The 18,316-nt window shown below is 37.3% G+C and overlaps 1 protein-coding gene across 43 annotated transcripts in view; it reads right to left on the bottom strand.

Annotated features, from left to right (window-relative positions):
• Nucleotides 1–1,665: 1,665 nt before the first annotated feature.
• MAP2 (microtubule associated protein 2) overlaps nt 1,666–18,316 on the bottom strand; it is a 297,668-nt gene continuing 281,017 nt past the window's right edge. For 22 of the 43 annotated variants that reach the window (XM_070771192.1, XM_070771199.1, XM_070771173.1 and 19 more), the window contains 4 exons: nt 12,615–12,707; nt 10,564–10,645; nt 5,745–5,857; nt 1,666–5,523 (listed from right to left, as the gene is read on the bottom strand). In XM_070771192.1, the coding sequence (XP_070627293.1) occupies nt 5,308–5,523; nt 5,745–5,857; nt 10,564–10,645; nt 12,615–12,707 (504 nt within the window). In that variant the 3' untranslated portion in view covers nt 1,666–5,307. The remainder of the gene's footprint in view (nt 5,524–5,744; nt 5,858–10,563; nt 10,646–12,614; nt 12,708–18,316) is intronic. The other 21 variants (XM_070771210.1, XM_070771249.1, XM_070771246.1 and 18 more) reach the window with 1 other exon arrangement.

The following is an 18,316-nucleotide window of genomic DNA, read 5'->3' as shown; positions in this document are numbered from 1 at the left end:
AAACCTATAATGAAATATAATCTGCCAAAAATACTGAATCACTATGCTGTACACCTGAAACTAACACATTATTGAGATCAACTGTACTTCAGTTAACAACAAAAAAAGATTTTTACCATGATTTGTGCTACCAAATGTCTTAATCTTTTGTGGTGTAAAGATAAACTTTATGAAGGAAAACACAGATGCCAGTCTTACAAAATTATTAACCAAAGATTAGTGATTTTATCTAATTGTACCAAATTGCATTATTGCCAAAAGGCAATGCCAAAAGGCACTGACACTATTGATAGAAGTAGGTTTCAGCCAAGGGAGAATGACATGAGTTTGCAAAGTCTCTAGGACAAGAGTCATTCACCAGTCACACATTTCCACCACTTGATAACCGAACTCTCTGACATCAGAGTTGATGGTATTCTCTCAAACAGTTTTAGGGGTCAAAAGGCAATGGCACCCCACTCCAGTCCTCTTGCCTGGAAAATCCCATGGATGGAGGAGCCTGTTAGGCTGCAGTCCACGGGGTCGCTAAGAGTCGGACACGACTGAGCAACTTCACTTTCACTTTTCACTTTCATGCATTGGAGAGGTAAATGGCAGCCCACTCCAGTGTTCTTGCCTGGAGAATCCCAGGGACGGGGGAGCCTGGGGGGCTGCCGTCTATATGGGGTCGCACAGAGTCGGACATGACTGAAGCAACTTAGCAGGAGCAGCAGTCTGCCATGGAGCCCCTTCTCTTTAGGTACATTAGAGAGACTGGAAGAGCTGAGGCTTCTCAAGCTTTAAAGGGAAGACGAATCACCTAGGGGAGTGTTAAAGTGGTCTGGGGTGAAGCCTGAGGCTTTGCATTTTGAACAAGCTCCCAGGTGAAGCTGGGAACACTCTAAGCAGCAAGGAGCTAAAGGATGCATAGAGCACAGGGGGCATGCATGGGAGGAGGTCTGTTTCCATGGCCGATGAGCATTGGTTTTCTCTCTCTTCTAGCAGGAGCAGCCTGACTTGACTTTGGAGGAAATATTTTCTCTCCACGTTTAGCTTATGTATTGATAGTTCAGATGAGCCCCCTTCTCTCTTCAGTCTCCACCTACCCCAATCATCTGTGATAGTTAGGTCTGTGACCTCCCCTTGCCCTTTAGCACAAGCGAACAGGTGACCCAAGTAATGCAATGATTTTCACACCCTGGATTTGGCTAGTGCTGCCAGGAAAGAGGCTTTCTTTGGGAGAGTATGAGACTTGGAGCTTCCACTGCTCATTATGAGAGGGGAGTCTGTATGAGGATGAAGCCAACATAGAGGAAGGAGAACTAAACTTTGGAAGAATTCCTATGACATCTTTTGAGAGCCTGGGTCCAGAGTTAAAGAAAGCAAACTTCTTAAAGACATTTTTTTGAGTGACTGGATACATCCTCGCCTGAGGCAGATACTCTTGCCTTGATGGGAGACTTGACTCAATAAAGTAGCCTTTATGCTTAGGCCAATTTGAGTTTGTCACTTGCAACAGATAGCATCCTGCTAATACAGCGGTGATAGGGCCTGACACATAGCCAGCATTCAGCAGATAACTGAAGCTTCCTCTTCATAATTTTTCTTTGGTTGGACTGAGCAATATGTATTATGTTTTATGTTCTTTTTCCAGGAAACAAGAAGAAACAATCTGAAACTATCAGATAGGTGACAAGCAATTTTATTTTGCAAAACAATCACTATACAGCAACAAATACATTTGCAAATTTTGATTGAAAAACATGAACTAACTACAACCAGCCATTGAAGAAATGCCTTTCTATGGTAACAGGCTCTAGAATTATCAGAAGAAAGAAACCCCCCACAGATTTGTAGCGGCATGTTGGAACCTTGGAATCCCAGCATACAGAGTATACTTTTTGTTGATTTTTTTCTTTTTGCTAAAGTTGAAGTATCATGATTGACATTTTCTGAGTTTAAAAATAAGCTTTTTCCTGCAGAGGGACTTGGCCTCAACCTACATACCCAGGCTAAAAACCCTAGGTTTAAAAAAACAAACATCAATACTGATTTAACATATTAATCTTGGAAAGAATGCCTAGAATTTGCCTTTTCAAACCATGAATCTACCTTTTCTAGCTACTTAGACCATGAATGGTTTGTTTTCCTCCTTTTCATAGTGTAAAAAATAGGAGAAAATGCTATAATTGCAGCTATGTCAAAAATCAACCACATTGAGATGATTTCTTTAATAGTGACTTGATCTCTTATTTTGCCTGATGATCCCATTTCCTGCTCTAAAACTATGTGAGTATGTGGAGAAGGCCAGCTACTGTCAGTACTTTCTTCCATTTAACCAAGTTCTCACTTCAGCCTTCTTCAGCTATACCTCGTTGGTGATCCACAGGTGTCTTGCTTGTGGGTGGGATTTCAGCCCATCACCCTGCTGGAACTCAGCAGGAGAATCCAGAGAGAGTTGGTTCCTAAATGAACATGGCCTTTGAAACTCATCATGAACTCGGATCTCTCCTGCATCATTGAAAGGTACCCAATTATTGGTTGCAGGTGACCCAGAGAGAGTGAGTGGGCCTTTTAACTCTTCATAGCTCTGGATTACTTATGTTTCCTTAAACAGGTTCTCCAAGGCAAAAGCCAGAGAGAAACTGGCATTAATTGATCTAGAATTGAGACTATGAAGCCTTAATTTCTAGATCAGCGTATGGATGTCCCCACAAGAGTGGTGTTCAAAAAGCTTAATTTGTGTCGTTAATCTTGAGAGTAAAGGTAAGATGGGTTCCACCCCTTATCCCCCAAAGAAGACAGTTAGCCTGTATTTCTTTCTTTTACTGCTACCAATTTTCAATTTCATTTTATAGAATTATTAATTTCCATACAAAGTGAGGGTATTTAGTCATTGTAATTTTGCTGTGATTTGAAGCAAACATTTGTTTTAATGCCAAATCTAATCACTGGGTACCTTATATAATCTTTATTTTAGACATGTATTTGTAAAAAAACAATTTTAATATGTAGAACATGGTTACTTAGTGTTTATAAAAATTTTAAACCAAGTTGAAAAAAATACATGTTTCACAGGTTAAAATTGTTCTAACCAGCTGTTAATTTCTTTCTAGAGCTTTAATCACTACCTAACACTACCTAACACATAAGAAAATACCATTAAGTCCCCACACAGCTATTCTTTCTTTTCCTATTTCCTGGTGCATTTCAAAGGAAGCTGATGAATAAAATGCCCAGATTGGTCAAATCAAACCTCACAGCAATAATTAGGCAGAAAATAGACACACCCATAGTCCTAATCAGTCCTTTCTAAATCTTTGACTATCCTAAATAACTGAGCTATAGTTTCAGAAATGTTTGCCTCCGTAAAATCTCTTAGTTGACAGTGAATGGTGCACTTTTGCTCACAGAGTTTCTTTCACGGAAGTCACGTTGGCTGTAACTTCCAATGGGTCACAACACGGCACCCGTGTCTCTCTGCCTTTCCATCCTTCAGCTTCGTTCTTAGATGCTACTATACTAGCTTATTGCCTCAGTCCATGTTCATCATTTCCTCCTTTATGCTTGAGAACTGATTTGACTCAAAGGGATCAAACCCTATTGAAACATTTGCCTTTAACTTTTCAGATCCAGCCTACCAGCCCTGAGCAAGAAAAAGAACAGATAAATACTAAAAAGCATCCATTCATCCTAGTAACCCATTGCCCTACTCAGACTAATAATGACTATTTCATTGCTTCTTCATAAATTTAAGATGAATGATTCTTAAAGAAGAATTAGTTGATTTGTGATGTCTAGACTGTATATAAAGTCAGAACCGTATTAGCTACTGATAAATAATAGTAAAACAGTATTCCTTTATAGAGTGCAATGTTGGAATCATGAAAAAACTGATTTAGATATCTGCATCTCCAATATTTTGTAGCTTCTCAAAATACTGTATTTTCCCTTTCTGATCAAGGGATCTTACTTCGGGTATGGAGGCCAAACATTTTCTATCAGATAACTGAATAAACAGGTACTGCTTGGAAGAATGGAATATCATGTCCCAAACTCCCACTGTTAGTTTCAACTTTAGCAAATGGAAAAAAAAGAAAAAGAAATCTTAATAAGTCTATTCCATGAATGATTATAGGAGTAAACCCCAAAATATTCTGTGATTCAAAATAAGACAAACCCATAATCTTAAACCAACAATCTGTAAACCCCTTTTATGTATAACTGGACCCACCCCCAACAAACTCCATGTTGGTGAAAGCAAAGAAAAATAAATTTTTTCTAGCATCACGGGAGAAACTTTAATGGGAGAAACTTGTATCTGGCACTAAAACAGGGTTACAGTTTTGAGTTGTTACAGAAAGCAACTTCATGCTAAAACTTTTTGTCTTTTTTAACTTTTTTTTTTTTTAATAGGGAGAGAACCCTGCTAACATCTACTTTCACATACCTAAAATTGCAACACCAAAGGGTGCAGGAGACACAGATACTGTGAATAAGGAAGTATAATATTCAAGTATGAGGAAGTATCACAAATGGCCACAGAGAAATATATATATATTTATATCTATAATACTGTATCAAACAGATGGAAAGGGTGTGAAACTGGTAGTGTGGACACAAATCTAGCTGATCAACTGACATCCTAACCAGACACAAGTCCATCCTAATGAAAGTGCTTCATTCCTAAGAGATGCACTTTCACTTCCTCAACCACAGCTCAAATGCTTCGAAACTATTTTTTAATTAATTAAATAATTTATTGGATTGACTTATACTCTGATATAATTATCCAGGTCCCAAACGTTAATAACTTAATTGAATCTTTCTTCCCATTTATACAAAATAACGCTTTAAAAAAAAACCATTTCTTACATGCTCTTCCCTTCCTGCAATGACTCCTTGATTTAATTTAACCTGTAATAAGTTACAAGGGGCAACTTTTTATCTTTTCACCCAGCAACAGAATAGTGAAATGAGCAGCTTGGATTTTAACAAGGCCTTTCAGAATGTAGTAGATAGCCTTCAGGCACATGAAAGGTAGAAATGCAATTTTTAAAATAATGATACTCCATGCAAAACAGCAGAGCGAAAAAAAAATTGTCCAATTGTACTCATGTAAAGCCAGTATCTTCCTGTTGCAAATGGAAATCAAATCAATTTCTGCATATACTATTTTTTTTTATAAAATTGTAACAATTACTACAGTTTGGGAATGAGATTATTTATTTTACGGTTTGTAAAGAATGAATATAACACCTGCTCAGAGCCCACTCCTGCCAGAGCTCATGCCTAAATAGTATGACATCAATACTAAATGAGAGATATTCACAAGCCCTGTTTAGCGAGTGCGGCAGTGACATCCTCGGCCAGGGTGGCAAGCTGGGGGGATTCAAGCAGGTTGATGCTTCCAGAAGAGGAGACGTTGCTGAGTCGTCGGGGGGAAGCCACGCTGGATCTGCCTGGGGACTGTGTAATGATCTCAGCCCCATGGTCCACACGGGCCTTAGCATGCTCTCTGAAGTTCAACTTTTGGCTGTCAATCTGTTTAAGACAAGCATCAGTCCTCGGTTAACTCAAACATCTTAAATTGTCCCCTAGCTCTTTCTCTGTATCCCAGAGCTGATGTTCATGTCACTTCTATTCAGCTCTGCCATCCCTACTTCCTGGGCGTCCAGGTCTTTAATCTGGGACCTATTTTGATGAAGAATATTTCAAAAGGATTTTTTAAAAAGGCAAGATCTGCTCACAATCTTGTGTCTTACCTTGACATTACCACCTCCGGGAACGTGGTGAGCATTGTCAAGCGAACCGACTTTAGCTTGGGCCTTTTCTTTGAAATCTAGCTTCACACTTTCAATTTTCACACGCCCACCACCTACGGAGGAGATGAGAAAGGCTTTTAAATGCCTTGCTAACATTAAATCTTCTATTTTGGTGACTAGTTCCCCAAAATGACTATAGCAGGTAGACCATGGCAAATCACAAACTTAATGAACTCTACTAATCCTCTGACCATAGATGGGAAAGGAATCTTTTAGAATTTTTAGTCTACACCATTTTCCCCATACCATCTAAGTAAGGTGTTGTTCAGTCACTCAGTCGTGTCCAACTCTTTGCGACCCCACAGAGCCCAGCACGCCAGGCTTCCCTGTCTATCATCAACTCCCAGAGCCTGCTCCAACTCATGTCCATTGAGTTGGTGATGCCATCCAACTATCTCATCCTCTGTTGTCCCCTTCTCCTCCTGCCTTCAATCTTTCCCAGCATCAGGGTCTTTTCTAATGAGTCAGCTCTTCGCATCAGGTGGCCAAAGAATTGGAGCTTCAGCTTCAGCATCAGTCGTTTCAATGAATATTCAGGATTGATTTTCTTTAGGATTGACTGGTTCGATCTCCTTGCAGCCCAAGAGACTCTCAAGAGTCTTCTCCAACTCCACCGTTCAAAAGCATCAATTCTTCAGTCCTCAGCCTTCTTTAGGGTCCAACTCGCACATTCATATATCCATCTAAGGCAGTGACATCCTTTTTGTATCATTCCCTGGATTGCTTTACATATTAATTCTTTTCTCTACTCATGGCTAACCTAAAATATCAGAGGTATTTTTCTTATCTATGTAATAAAAACTAAAAATAACACAATGAAAGTACCATATGTATCCTTTCTCAAACTTGGAGTATTTTGTCTCTTATTCTTAAGGGAGCAAATTAAATTGCAAGGAAGCACTTCTCTATTTTTCTTCATGGTAATAGGTCACTTATAGGCTAGCAATTGTGTACATATGCATGATATTGCCACTTGTAAATTTTCAGCACTGATACCTTGACTGATGAAACTGGAGTCAGAGGCTGAAGTGCTTAAAAGCTTCCATTTTAATTAGTAGATGGAGTGATAGGAAGGGAATCTTAGAGATCCCATTCTTGTCCAGATGCCATAGGACTAATTTGACACTGATCTGATAATATGGAGACGGAGTTCTGACGATGCCATTTTCTTAAATGTTAATTAGCTGAAAATCGAGGATCTGCTGATAGATGAGAGTGCCATGAGCCGCCCTTCTGTGGCACCTCCATTTCTGCACACCTTTTCAGGCTTGTGAATGCAAGCAGTTCTACGTCGAGTAGGTATCTGTTGTTCTTTAGCTTTTTCTTGGGCCTGTCTGCTGATGTCTTTGACCTGGGAAGAATCTGGATTAGATACCTTTACTGTTTCCACCTAAGAGACTAGCTTTCACTTTCATTAGCAACTTGGTTTTAGCTGTATGCATATATTTTTTTTTTAATAAGGCCAGTAGTAAGCCATGTGATCCTCTATTATTATTGCATCTCTTTTGGGATTTTGATTTGGAAAAAATACCTGAGGGACTCTATGGAAACATGGAAAAGATTTTTTAATTTTGGACTCTTGATACTTATTTACTTCCATAGATGAGAGAGAAAGGGTTGTTAAAACTTCACAGGTCTCTTATTCCTGCGGTGTTTTTCTCATGTGATACCTAGAAATTTATATTAACACCAATTATCTGGCCAGGGCCCCCTTGAAATTGTATGATGTTACTGGATTACATTTAAAAAAATTTACATTTATTTACTTGACTGTGTTGGGTCTTAGGGCAGCATGTGGGATCAAGTTCCCCGACCAGGGATCACGTCTGGGCCCCCTGCACTGGGAGCAGCATGGAGACTTAACAACTGGACCACCAGGGAAGTTCCTGGGTTACATTTTGAAGATTCATTCATACTCCTTCTGAAGACTTAGGATGTGTATGATGCTATTTAACTCATTCCTGTAGGAGACATGAAGCTGTCCTTCCCTCAAAAGATGCATTATTGCAGGGGTGTTACTCTACCAACATTTTACTTGGCCCCATGGGTCTCACCTGTTGGTTGTGACAGGATTAGTGTGATTCATAAAACACAGTTATATTGGTTAGAGGCTAGAGGATACTGAATTTTCAATTACAGGAGATCAACTTTCTTGAGATCTTACTTTTCTATTTTCATAAGCCTCTAATAGAAACTGTCTTTTCAAGTTTTATGATTATATATTGTGCCAATATAACCCTATTAAAATTTTTGTTAGACTATATTTTGAGAGAGAAGGGAAAAACAATGTAATATTGACCCAAACTATATTCAGAAAAGGAAGCCTGAGAAGTCTATTTTTGTCACAGTCCTGCTGAAGTGAAGTGAAAGTCCCTCATTTGTGTCCGACTCTTTGCGACCCCATGGACTGCATAGTCCATGGAATTCTCCAAGCCAGAATACTAGAGTGGGTAGCTAGGTAATTTTATAGAACTGTTAGAGAAGCTCATTTGAAATCAGAGATCTCTGCCTTTGGTTCTGAAAAATTCTGGCCCCATTAGGAGCAGTAACTGCAGAGGATTATAATCCCCATCAAGCTTCTTATGTTCCAAAGTGAAGTCAAAAGACTAGCTATTTCAATTTGTGCCTCCAGGTGATGAATTGTTTCCTCCTTATTTCCTTTTGAGACATTCTACAATCCAAAGTAATTTTGTGAAAAGCTTGGTATTGTCAAAGATCATTCATTGTGTTAACACGTCTTTGTGAACTTGGTCATCTGATTCACTTATTATGAAGTAAGAGTGAGAAATAGGTGGGAGTCCATGACAATAGCCTTTTATGACCTGTAAAACATACACATGATATTTTCTCGTATATAGAAGATTTTTCTGTGCATCAAGACTTTAGGTGAACTGAACTAAATGTATACTTATCATCTGGAATTACAGAGTTCAATATTTTCTTTTGTATTCTGGAAGAAGGTAGGCAGTGTACCCAGATACTTCCATCATACTGTTGACACAGGACAAAATCAGCTAAATGTCTGTAGATATAAGGCACAGATGGGGGGCTGTGAAGATACCCATTTGGGAACATGTTCCTTCTCTCTCATGAATGATAGACGGCTAATTCCAGATAACAATTCTGAAATCAGTAATGGAAATTCCTTATATGTAGTTTCTAACTCCTTGAATTGCTTTATTAACACCCTTTGCCAAAGTGAAGCCCAATTTCTAGACATATTTCCAATACTTATCCATTTTTGAAACCTTTTGTTTTTCAACTAAAAAAATTCTTCTCAATAATCTTTTGGTCAGAAATCTCACTGGGATCAGTTGTTCTTTTACCTTGTTCTGATAACACTTGAGATTATGATTCATGGGATTAAGATATTACCTGGTTTAATTAAGATGCCAAGAATAGATGGTTAAAATCAATTTTTTGTCCTTCAATGGTATATATGTTATGTCAAAATAGTCTCAAGAAAATTAACAAATTTGACAATTGTCCATTATTTACATATGAGTGGAGGTGGAATTTAGCAAAAACATATAGTACATGATACTTAGAAAAAAATGACACATATGCATTAAATTCACAAATTAAATAGGGAAAAATCACTAGCACATATGAATATACACTCTACCTTAGGGCACTAGACTTATGAGATATGAGATATCCCATAAAAATATATCATAAAATATCATAATATATCATATATTATGATATCCTAAGATATAATAATGAGATATGAGATATCTCATAATAATGAGATATTATGAAATACATGGTTTTTCCAGTAGTCATATATGGATGGATGTGAGAGCTGGACTATAAATAAGGCTGAGTGCTGAAGAATTGATGCTTTTGAACTGTGGTGTTGGAGAAGACTCTTGAGAGTCCCTTGGACTGCAAGGAGATCAAACCAATCAATCCTAAAGGAAATCAGTCCTGAATATTCATTGGAAGGACTGATGCTGAAGCTGAAGCTCCTATACTTTGGCCACCTGATGTGAAGAACTGACTCACTGGAAAAGACCCTGAAGCTGGGATTGAAGGCAGGAGGAGAAGGGCATGACAGAGGATAAGATGATTGGATGGCATCACCGACTCAATGAACATGAGTTTGAGCAGGTTCCAGGAGTTGGTAATGTACAGGGAAGCCTGGTGTGCTGCAGTCCATGGAGTCGCAAAAAGTTGGACATGACTGAGCAACTGAACTAAACTTATGAGATATTCCAGAAAAACAAGCAGTCTGTGGTCAAATAAGTTGGGGAGACATTGCATTCTGAAGATTCACAATGCTTATTGACCTAGATCTGAGAAATTCAACAGAAAAATACATTTCTTCAGCTTTGTTAAAAAGCACAATCCTTTTTTCCCCCACATAATGTAGAAAAACAATTTCTTGCAAAACCTTTGAAATGCTGCATTCAGTCCATGAATTAAATAAGAATATATGGCCCAATATAATTTTATAGACTATATATTTCAAAAGAGCTCCAATAAGCATGTTGAGTACATACAGATAAATGCATCTCCTGTATCTTTTCATTTTTAACGTGTCCTAGGATATGTGGCCTGTTTGTGGTAACTGAGTTTACTTGTCCATATGAAGATGCCTCAAAATTTCTAATTTAAGTTTCTATTAACACAAGCATGAAGTATCAGGATGTGGAAAGGTCCTTCCAATCAGATATCTCACAGCAACAAAAACTTTGCTTGTCGATTTTTTGAATTCAATATAATCTCTCTCAGACTACTAAAAATACTGATTTACCTGGCCTGTGGCGGATGTTCTTCAGAGAGCCACATTTGGATGTCACATGGCTTAGGTCTATCTTCTTGGTGACAATCTGTACCTGTGTGAACCACAGAAAATAGGCTTAAAATAGTTTAGATGTAAATAAGCCCCCAAGCTCATATGTAAAATCTAGAAATATACCCAAACTCACAACATACAACAACATATACACACACATGGGAAAACCCAATCTTCCATACGTTCTCCCATATGTTTGGTTGGAAAGAAAAACACAAGTGAAGGAAAATCCTAGAAGAGAAGATTTTATTAGTAGAAAACAGATCATGCCACAAAGGGACAGAACTTCTGTATTAAGAAGGCACGCTTTCCACTCAGAGAAAGAAGCCACACCGTATTAAACCTTTCCATAAGCAAAGAGCCAAGTGAAAAGGGAAAGTATTCTTTAGAAAGTGATTTTTACATGAAAGTGACCAAAACTGCTCATACAAACAAGAAGTCCAACACTGCTTTAAGATACAAGAAGAAGAAAGCTCTAAACATGCTTTTCTAAAACACTCTTGTCATATTTTGGCTAAATGCAATTTTTATTGCACACCAAATGATAAAAAGATAGCATTTGTTTTTCTTCTGGGTTTTACTGAAATCAATTCTTCTTCTAATATTTGAAAGGGTGCTTTCCAAGCATAGTCCTGGTTCATTTACATCAGAAATACATGGGAATTATGTAATCTAGCACTGGAAATGGGGCTAAGGAATCTTCCCCAATCAAATCAATCAAGTTGAACAAGCGATTCTTCTCTAGGGGAAAGTTTCAGACTATTGGTTTGGAGGTTGGAAGCTTCTCTAATAACTTTAAAATCATCCTTTCCTTCGTAGGTGTTTTGACCAGCAGCACCTATTGTAGAGGTCAGCTGGGTCAATCCTCTGATACTCTCAAAATTGCCTATTAATTCCAGGACTGAGATTGCTTCCCTGAGAGCAGTACACGGCGTGTACTTACAGTCAGTGCACCAGGGATGAGGGGAGCCTGTCAGTGTAAACACTGAGCCTCAGGCTCAGCCCTGACCCTAGAAGGAGCCCAGCAAATCTTGCTGGGGTTCTCCCATATGGCACATTTTCATGCTCAGTGGAGCTGCCTTGAACATCAGGCACTTGCTTGTCTCTTTTTTCACTGTTTGACTCCATCTCTACCCAACCAAGGAGCAAGAAACCAAGAGTTATTAGATAAGCAAGAATTCTGGATTTGATACTCTATAAATTACTTGAGTCACAGATGGCTAGAACCCAAAGTCTAGGTGACTGGATCTGTAGTATAGTCACCCTATTCACCTTTTTTATTATTCTAATGTTAACAAAGAACCATGCCTACTTTACTTGAGTCTGCCTGCTTGAACTCTTCCTCAAATACTTTTGAGAAACATGAATTCATCTTTCTCTTCCTCTCAGAGAATATTATTTCCACCCAATTTAAGAGACAGGGATTAAAAAAAAAATCAAGACAAAGAGTATACTGGGACTTGAATCCTTTCACTTTGAATTACAGATGAGCCATGCTTCACCAGGTTTGTATTATCCCAACTCTCATGAATAATGAAGCACAAAAGATCGACATTATACACTTTGGATACTTTCATACATCAGTCATTGCCTCAGGAGTAACTCAAAAGGAGCTAGAAAAGTGTGTGCTCAGCTGACTTTTGCAAGGGAGCAGAGACAGCATGAGAAAATACCTTAAAGCCAAAGGCCAGCAAACAAATTGGCAGGTGAAATGGGCTTTCCATCTCCCTGAAAACCATGGTGTCCCCCTTTAAAAAGCAAGAAATTAAAAAAAAAAATAAATAAAAAGCAAGAAATTCACCAGTGATCTCAGAGGGAAGGATGGAAAGCCCATCACTGAAAATGCAAGGCTGACAAGCTCCCAAACCAGGGGGACTTGTGGCACAGCAACAAGAAGTGGGGAGTGTGCTGGGAGGTGTTGGGAAGGAGGTGAGAAAGGAGACGAAGTGCCGGCTGTGCAGATTGGCGCCACACAATCAGGACAGCTTCTGACACAAGCTTCTACTTACATTTCCGCCCCCAGCAGAATGTTTGATGTTATCCTTGGAACCACATCTGGACTGAACCTTGCTAAAATCGATCTTCTTGTTTAAAATCCTAACCTAAAAGGAATTGGAAGTAACTTCACTGTGCATTTTCTTTCAAAATTCTGGGATAGAATATTGGGAACCAGGGAACCAGAAATGGGTTAGCACCAAAGAGCTTCCAAACTCCTTTCCACTTACATTTATCATTTATGAGAAAAACTAACACTGAAACTTAAAGGCAAATCTATCATGTAAATATGAAGTGTTTTTCTCCTGCACCCCTCACCCCCATCTCCAAGGGCCAGTGCTTGAGAGCCTGATACCCTGGCTGTAGGCCGCTGTAATCTGGAAACAATATAGGAACAGAAAAGTAAATTATCTGTGAGGAGGTTTCCGATATTGTGGGCAACATTGGGGCTCAGGTCTCCTCCATGGAAGGTCCAGTAGTTCAGCCCTGGTTTCTGAAGGATGTGCCAGTGCTCTCCCCACCCCACCCTCCAACTTCTGGAGTTTTAGCCTGACTGTAAATCACCTGGTTAAACTTGAGTGGATTACGACTGGTCCATGCAGAATGATGAGGTTCACACTGGTCTGGCTGACTGCTACAGGTTAGGGTTCTCACTCATCTGAGGGAAGAAGCTCTGGTTTTCCCAAGATCATCAACAAGGAGACTCTGGGCCTCCTCTACTGGAAGGCTTCATGATTCCCTTGCAGGTTTGGTTTAGCAGCTTTCTGAAAGGCCACTTTCTGACACCTGCTCATAAATAGCCAATGCCCTTGACTTTGGTGTGATAGCATCCTTTCCATTTTTACAGGGGAGAAAACCAAGGACTGTCAACTAGCTGACCTGAACCAGGCCATGTACAGGTAGTCCAGGTCTGGATTGGGCCCAACAGATTTGAGGTTAGGTGTTTCATTTCTATTTTCAGGAAGTCCAGTGTTCATCTTTAAGGACAACAGCAAATCCAGATCTGGAAAGATATTACTCAGGTGTAAAGTAATGTGCAAAGTAATAACTCTTGTAGCTTCTTTCATGCATCTTCTGAATTTTGAATGTTTTGGAGAGCCCTCCAAAACAAGCAATGTAAGAATGGAAGGAAAGGTTTGTTATTTTTTTGTTTGTTTTATTTCATTTTGACTAAAAGTACCCCCCAATATCTAGAGAGATATCACATTTCCAGTATTTTAGGGGACAGTTTATCCTCTTATACATAAAAAAAAGCAAAATAAATTTACCCTAGATATACAGCTTTCTCCAAGAATGGTATCACATCTCTTCTAATTTGCAAAAAAGAGTACAAAATTCAAAAGGACACTGAATCTTGACTATTTTTAACTAGACAAAGCTTAAATTGCAGCGTCTGCCTAACACGGACAAGATAGCTTGTTCCTTACAGGGAAGCATCATCGACAGCTCTCATCGGCAGCCCAAGGGAAGAGACTTGTCAAAATCTGAATTCAAAAGACAGGATGATGTGGGCACTCTTTTGAGCATAATAAATATTCCAATTAAAAAAAATGGCAATGTCACAAAGTCTGTATCTAACAAAAAGCATAGTTGTTCTAAGGGTTTCAAGTAAACTGTAGATGCAGATAAACAAGTCAATAAGGGCCATTAGATTTCAAACTTCACAGATAAGTTATTCTTAGAAAGCAAATAATTCTGGTTTGTTTTTTTCTAATAGTAATACTTTAAATTATTCTGCATAAGGAGCTATTTATTTTGGAAATGAAAAAGAATTCATCTAAGCCATTTTTCTAATCCTTGGGATATACAGAGTCTCATATTTCATTTACAAGTTTTAATTTAGAGATCATAAGAGTACCAATCAAGTGACTCATTACCAAGTGATCAAAAGCCAAATGTTAAATCTGACTCACTTGTTGCAAAAATGGAAATTCCAAATTCAGTTGCATAAATTTGTTTGACTCTAATGTTTAATCAACTGTTTGACATTTTTTATGATTTTCCAAAGCAAATGATTCAAACCCAACGAGGACATATTGCCAGCATTACTTAAAGATGATTCAAATCTTAAATCCTAAAACTTCAAGGCCAACTTCTGTTGCTTTTCTTTAGATTTTCAAGAGAATCATGGATTTTCTAGTAAAAAACCTAACTGGCCTTTTTTGATGGTAGATTTTACTAACCTATGTTTGCTCACTTGGACATGCATTTATAGCACAGCCTTTACATATTTCCATAATTGCAAAAACTTCATAGTATACTGCTTCTGTCTAAAATGAGACAAAGTATGACATTCACCATTTTGCTTAATGGTTGAATGGACAGAAATAAAACCACTCAGGGCTGTGAATGTTTGATGTTCAGTGAGATTTACACTCTAGCTTGACAACTTGTACCTGAGCCATGTAACTCACATTTATGCCTTACCACAATTACAAACTACTTCATGCCAAACATCTCTAGGATCATTGACAAATAACACCTTAGAGAGTTGATTCCACAAATACTGGCAGTCCTTAGAAACCATCCCTCCCACAAAATAGAAAAACAGATGGCTGCTGTGAAGGTTAAAGCTTTATTTTAGATTTTTTTTTTAATCAGAGTTGAGTTTTAACTCTCTGTTCTCTATGGATAAATTGAAATGAAAACTGCTTTCTTTGGGAAGAAATTCTCATTGGACTTTTATTTTCCTAAAGTCCATGTCAAGGGAAAATTACTTTAATATCTTGGAGACTGCCTAAAAAAATATAATGAACTTCTATTTTACAAATGAAATAATTTTTTATATTTATAATATAAAGGAAAAATAGTCAAATAGTCATTATCCAACATTAATTCTAAACCACATTTTAATCTTTGTTAATTTTTTTCCATTAGAAATTTTACTTGCTCTATTAATGCAAAGAATGAGAGAATCTTTCCTTCTGCATATTTCATAGCACATGAAATGTATTATTATATCAAGCAACTGGATCATCTTCCAAAAGCTATGCCTTATTAAAAATTCTACCAAATTTCCTATTTCTTATAAAATGAGACAAAATATAAAACTAATAACCAGGCAACCAAGGTTCGCAGCAATACTGATGTTTGAGTTCTCTTTTAATATATTACATTTTGTCCAGATTGTGTTATAGTCTATACTATAGGGGCCTTGTTTATATTTTCAAGTTCATCCCCATGATGTCTTTATGTTATTATCTCTTGACAGAATGCCCTCACTCCAAGTTGAGTATGTAACAGATTATCTTTCAAGGTTCAGGCAAACCAGTTCCTCAATGCAGGGTTGGCAGAAAAGGATTTCATTCTTTTGGGCATATATTGGTGACTTATATGCAAACATCACTGATTTTTCTTTCATATAAGGGTCTTGTAAGCATGAAGAGTTATAAAGAATAGATTAATGCAACTGAATATTTAATCAGAATTATTTTAACTTAGTTAATTCTATCTATTCCTCCACTACACTAGGAAAGAACAGAAGAGTTACTTTCTGGATATTTTTGATGTGATTCTAGTTGAATTTTATCACAAATGGTTCAATTGAAATGATCTGCCACTGTACTCTCTCTGCATATAAGCTGAATTGCTCCTGTAGAGAAATGAGGTTTTTTTTCCTCCCTCAAATGGGGTTACTCTAAGAAAGAGGAGGAATACAAAATGTGGGATATGCTTGCAGGCAGGAATAGATCTCTCTTACTAGAGGTTAGTTGGGAACATGAAACATGAAAAATGAAATTTTTAGTTTTGAGTAAAACAGTTTACAAAACAGAGTTAGTAATCGCGATGTCAAAATGGGTTCCTTGAGCAATGGGAATCTGATTTTTTTTTGACACTCTCTGCTGCTGCTTTTTAAAAATAAAATATCCACATGTCAACTCAAGATACCAAGATATGGAAAGTAACTTGGTGTCTAAAAGTTGGATTCTCTTCTCAGTTCCTTTACAGCCTGGTGCTAGGCCCTTTAGGCATCCTCTAGGTATGAACCTCAATTACAAAATCATTTCTTTCCCCATCCAAGGCAGTCTTACACAGAATTGAGTGACATTCAATTGACTTCCCTTCAACTTTATAGAGCATTAAGCTTTTCCTTTGGGTTTGCCTCATTTCTTAGGAATGCTTATCAAGTTTAAAAACACTTTCTGCCTTTCTCAAAAGTATTTCCTATTCCATAACATTCAATTTTAATGAAAACTATCTACCCTCTATAGAGTCCATAGACATCATATATTAAAATAAAAATATTATCATATCATATATATTCCTGAAGATTAAAAGTTCTCTGGATAGTGCTCTTCAAATATTCATCTGTGAACAACCTGGTGCTCTGGTCAAAACGCACACAGGTATATAAACAGTATACTCCACTGTGAATTTTAATTAACACTTACCTACACTGACCAATAACATCTTCAAAACTAAGTATATCAAATATAAACAATAAGCATATTTCAATACACATTTAAACAGAAATAATAGTTTATGTCAAAACAAACAATTCCACAGAGCTCTAAGGAAAAGAACATGGTAGAGGATCCACTTAGGTGAGAGCTCAATTTTCCTGTATAGGCTGTGTCACAAAGCACAGAAAGTAGAACTACACTGAGAAATACTGGAGTGAATAGATAATGCTGAAAAATTTGGAAATAACGTTTTGGTGAACAGACATTAAGTTTAGCCATTAGACCCACTGTTACATAGGTTAAGTGGTCTGTCCATGGATACTGGAAGGAAAGTTACTAACACAACAGTCATTGTGACTCATGAAAATTAACATACAAAGAGGTTTATAAAGTTCATATGCCGTAACTTCTTGATATTACATTTTTTTTTTTAGTTTAAAACTTTAAGATAGTGTAAGGAATATTAGGCCATGTTGGTAATAAACTAACTTTTCAAGAGTCTGTTCAATTGTCGGAAAACAACCTGAGATTCAAGGCTGTTTCCATGTCCTTGTTTGGTTTGTAAATGAACAACAAACAGAAAGAGAGTCTATAGGTCTCAGTTTTGTAAACCCAAAGGAATAATTTTTCCATAGTTTTTAATAATTAATATTTATGAAGCCTAGCTTGAAAACTTTTCATTACCTTACAAAAGTACTTGAATTATAGTTATTAAAGTTCTATTGCATAAAGACAGAGTCCCTGATTTCAAGGAGCTTTCATTTTGAGATAATGATGACTTTGGTTGCAAAAAAAAATTTCCTGTCAATATTATGTAATATATTTTGGTGAACAGCTTTTCTTCATGCTGGGTTGACTGACAGTATTTTACAATTAGTTGGGTATTTTATTATACTTTTTAATTAGTACTTATTTGTAGCCCTAAGGTGATGGAAAGAAATGGCTTGGAAAAAAAATTTTAAATCAAATAAAGGCAGGACACCAGGAGAGGACAAGGAAAACAAACACTTTTGCTTAGATTGTCCAGGCCATGTGTCATGTGTCATATAGTACACAGCAGAGTCTTTGTAAATGATTAAAGAATAAATCTGCAAATGAGAAAAAGATCAAAATAAGCTTATCTTTCTCTGTTTATAAAATTTTTGATTCTGTAAATGTGCCTATGTATATTAACAGCACCTTAGTAGACCTTCACAAAATTGATCATAATAATTTTATATGATAAGAAAAAAATCCTGTTTCACCATAATTTATTAGTTGCCTCCAGAATTAATTTTGTTTTTCCCCTTGAATATAAAATTGAAAGCAACTCA

This window comes from Bos indicus, chromosome 2 (assembly GCF_029378745.1).
Source record: "Bos indicus isolate NIAB-ARS_2022 breed Sahiwal x Tharparkar chromosome 2, NIAB-ARS_B.indTharparkar_mat_pri_1.0, whole genome shotgun sequence".
NCBI classification, from domain to species: domain Eukaryota; kingdom Metazoa; phylum Chordata; class Mammalia; order Artiodactyla; family Bovidae; genus Bos; species Bos indicus.
Note: the sequence above shows the minus strand (reverse complement) of the source record. Positions and strands in the feature narration are given on the sequence as shown.